The sequence below is a fragment of the Vigna unguiculata genome, chromosome 2, assembly GCF_004118075.2.
Source record: "Vigna unguiculata cultivar IT97K-499-35 chromosome 2, ASM411807v1, whole genome shotgun sequence".
In the NCBI taxonomy this organism is placed as follows: Eukaryota; Viridiplantae; Streptophyta; class Magnoliopsida; order Fabales; family Fabaceae; genus Vigna; species Vigna unguiculata.
In genome coordinates, this window is record NC_040280.1 from 20416301 (window position 1) to 20420546 (window position 4246).

A 4246-nucleotide genomic window follows, 5' to 3' on the forward strand; every position below is an offset into this window, starting at 1 on the left:
TAAAAGAGTTGAAATAAATTATTTATATCAAAGATTAGGTGAAAGAAAGTTTGCGATAAAGATGAATAATTATTTATGTTCTAGACCGGATTGCAGTGAATTATATATTGATGTATGTTATTTAGATAAACTAAGGAGATTTCATTCTATAGTAACATGTTAAAAAGTTTTTGTGAAGAATGTTGATGGAGGTTTATAGAAGTTTCCAATGTTTAGTTTTCAATAATTTTTTAAATCAAGTTGTTTTTAAAAAAATAGTATTTGTGAAAACTATATCACAATTTTCCATTGTATCTTGTAATTTGTTACTATAATGTATTGCGTGATAATGAAAAGCTTTTTAACTCAAGTAAAACTAACTTTTACTTGCAAGAGAAATTTATTTTAGTTTCTATTTCCATTTTATAAATAAGTCTATTCAGACCATTTTGTTTTTCTTTGTTCGTCTCTATTAAATAACAATAATACCTATTTATCTTTGGAAGTTCACTTTCTCGCGGCCCACGTCCCAAAATTGTACTAATGGTAAAACAAATATAAAAAAAAACAAATGATCTTTTCAAGTTTCGCAATCTTAGAAATGCGTGAAATTTTCACATTTGGTGAAAAAAAAAACACTTCACACTTTACACTAGTGGTGTTGTCCAAGTATCTTTGCCCCGCTGAAAAATCTTTTCCTCTTCAACTTCCTCATGCTACACTGTTTCCAGCATAGCACAAAAACATTGTTGGTCGCATGAGCGCTGTGGAATGGTAACAGTTGCAAACCCAACATCATCATCAACAACAAGAACAACAAACATTTGCGTCACGAAATTATGAAATGAAGTCATGGCCAGCAGCAAGTGTTGCATGATCTCTTCACAGCAAAACCAGAACGCCCCCACATGTTACCCTTTTCCATCTTCTCCTTCAATGGGAATGGTCTGTGCAGACATGATGGGGTCTCTCTCTCTTGCCACTGTTTCAAATGCTCTTTCGTCTCAACAAAGCTTTGGTTATGGCCATCATCATCATGGACATGCTTCTGGAGTGGAAAATGGAAGGAGCACAAGCTGGAGTTTTCCCTTCATGAGGGAGTTCCTCTCCTCAAACTTTGAAGACTGTAGTGATGTTGGGGCTGGGGAGAGTAACAGTAATGAGAAAACAAACAACAATGGGAAGTTCAGTGAAGAAAGTAACCCTAACGAGAACCTTCTCAGTGGGAAAGAGGTAGATAGTGGACACTCTAAGCTTTGTGCAAGAGGGCATTGGAGGCCTGCGGAAGATTCCAAGCTCAAGGAACTTGTGGCTCTTTATGGCCCTCAGAATTGGAACCTCATAGCTGAAAAGCTTGAAGGAAGATCAGGTGTGGAAGAAAACAATTCCAAAGTGCAAAATGATAGCCAATTAACACAGTTTATATTGTTGTGGGTGTATTGTTTGAAAGAGAGGAACATATGTTGTTGGCATTTTCTTGTCTTTTGTCAAATTCCGTTGATTTCCTTTGATGTGATTTGTTTTGTATTTGAATTAGGGAAAAGTTGTAGGCTGAGGTGGTTCAACCAGTTAGATCCAAGGATCAATAGAAGAGCTTTCAGTGAAGAGGAGGAAGAGAGGCTAATGCAGGCACATAGAATTTATGGCAACAAATGGGCCATGATTGCAAGGCTTTTCCCTGGGAGAACAGATAATGCAGTGAAGAATCACTGGCATGTTATAATGGCCAGGAAGTACAGGGAACAATCCAGTGCTTACAGGAGGAGGAGAATGACCCAATCTGTTTACAAAAGGGTGGAGCAAAATCCAACCTTTGTTTGCAACACCACGGAACAAGAACCATCATCTTCTTATTGTCTCAATCTCCTCCATAATGGAGTAGGACTCACAAATAACGTGCCTAGTTTCCCATCCTTCCATGGAGTAGGAGGTTCTGGTGAGGTTGTTGATTTTGGCTTAAATGCTTCTCCACAAAACATCACTGGTGCGAGAGAAACAATGTCAAACACCCTACAAGTTGGCTTCTGCGCTCAACCTCCACAAGCACCATTTGATTTCTTCTCCGGTGAATCCTTTCTCTCCTTTGTTATTCCCTCTAACTAAAACCATCTTGTTCCTTTATTACCAAGCTCTTATTTTGTCTTTTATTCCAAACAAGTCTATTAATCAATGTTTTGTTTTCATAATTTTCATGAATGTTTTGGGTATGTAAAATTGACAGATGCAAGTAAAACTGTGTGTTGCGTTAAATTCTCCCACAGACTTGAATGCTATGAACTGACATTGTCCAGTGGGTTGGGTTTGCAAGGTGGTGGAAGCAATGACATGACGGGAGAGTGTAATAACGTGCAGATGAGAAGCTGGGAAAGGAGCAATGAATCTGTTGAGCATCATTGGCAGCAATCTGGTTCATACCCTCATTATCCCCAACAATATTTGATGGCAATGCAACAGGTAGAGAACAAGAGACGCAACAATTTTTACAGTTTGTTGAATTCGTCATCATCGGTAGCAGGAAGCAGAGGCAAGGAAGCATCATCATCATCATCAGCATGTGTTGCAGGAATGAGAGATAAAGTGGTGAAAAGTGACCCCCCAGATGGTGTTCCACCCCCATTTTTTGACTTCCTTGGAGTAGGAGCCACATGATCAGATGATCCAAAAGCTGCAAAGTTCCCCGGAAGTTCCTGAATATAGGTGTGGTCCAACATAACTGAGAAGCCATTCGAGGCAAATAGAAAGGAATAGTTGCTTGAGTTTGGTGCACTGTGTAACCTTGCGTCACTACCTCTGTGGTGATGGTGATATCACCCGTCTCTATTGTGATTTTTCCTTTCTTTCTCACACATATGGGGGACCCTTCTGCAAACTATTTCAAAATAATCATATCATAATTTAATTCCATTACTGTTATCTTCCTCTGCTTAATCACTTCAATCCATGTCTATGAAGTTCAATAATAATGTGAGTTAGACATTCTTAGTTTCTCGTAATGCATGGCTAATGAAAACGTGTTAAGAGGGAGTAATGTTTGGATAGGACAGGAATTGGCATGGTCGTGTTTTATGATAATCTAAGGTTGTTTTTGGGTAAATGTGCTTTTTGAAGAAAGGGTTTGGATTTGGTTGTGGTTGCAACAACATAGAGAGTGACGAAAATTATGGAGGAGAATGGTCCAAGTCCAAGAAGAAAAAGAAGAAGGAAGTGTTTGAGAACATCACTTTCTGATGGGCCTAGAATGCATTAAGTGAGGCACAAATTCTGCAACTGAATTCATAAGAGCATTCATTATGGAGATCTGTTCAATATCCCTCTCATCACTACAAACTGTGAGAAATTCATGCCACTAGTATGTCTGATTTTTTTTCTTTTTCTTTTCCATATAAACAGTTAAATCTGGAGGCGTATTAATGTTAAAAATATAAATTATATCTAACACTTAAAATGTGTAATACTTACAATGTGTGTTTTAAATTGTGTTATGCAACTCATGTTGTTAAAATGTAGTGAAGTTATGGGTACTAAAACATTTATTGTTAAACAAATAAGACTTCTGAAAGTGATAATATTATAAAAGTATTTTTCTTACACTATACAACATTTACTAGTAACATTTGTTTAGTTACATCTTTTATATATACTATAGCCACATTTTAAAAAAAATATTACTATAAAGAATATCAACAATAATATTGTAACATTTTTAAAAGTGTTACCATATATCATTACACTTTTTTCTACCTTTATTTTCTGTATCATAATTATTAAAAATGTTACTATTTTATAAATTATAGTAACTTTTTTCAAATAAATGTTTATATTAAGTTCTATTTAAAATAAATGTTATTATAAATCATTAAATTATATTAATAATAGTTTTAAATAAATATTATTATAAATAAAATAAATTTGTTATATTATTATTTTTAATAAAATTTTATTAAACATTGAAGACTAATATTTTAAAAAAACTCGTATTCTATAAACATTATTATGATTATGCAAGTACAAACATTAGTTTGTTATGTTTTTACTTTTTACTTTTTATTTTTTTTATCTAATTTTTGTCCCTTCCTAACCGTTTACACCAAATAAAATACATACGTTTCATACCTCTTAACACTCTCTTCATCGTATCTTTTAATTCTCTCCGTGCAGTTCATCACACTCTATTAAGATTCAACTCGCCATCATGGATCACCTAACAATTGTGGCAATCATAGATGAGCTTACTATGTTTTCACTCTATCTCGATTGAGCTTATTTT

The 4246-nt window shown here is 34.8% G+C and overlaps 1 protein-coding gene across 1 annotated transcript; it reads left to right on the plus strand.

Annotated features, from left to right (window-relative positions):
- The first annotated feature begins 648 nt into the window (after positions 1-648).
- LOC114174289 (transcription factor MYB105-like) lies at positions 649-2861 on the plus strand. The gene is made up of 3 exons (XM_028059105.1): positions 649-1348; positions 1517-2044; positions 2288-2861. Exons 1-3 carry the CDS (start codon positions 832-834, stop codon positions 2626-2628), a joined length of 1386 nt encoding a protein of 461 aa, XP_027914906.1. The 5' UTR covers positions 649-831; the 3' UTR covers positions 2629-2861.
- Positions 2862-4246: the final 1385 nt, after the last annotated feature.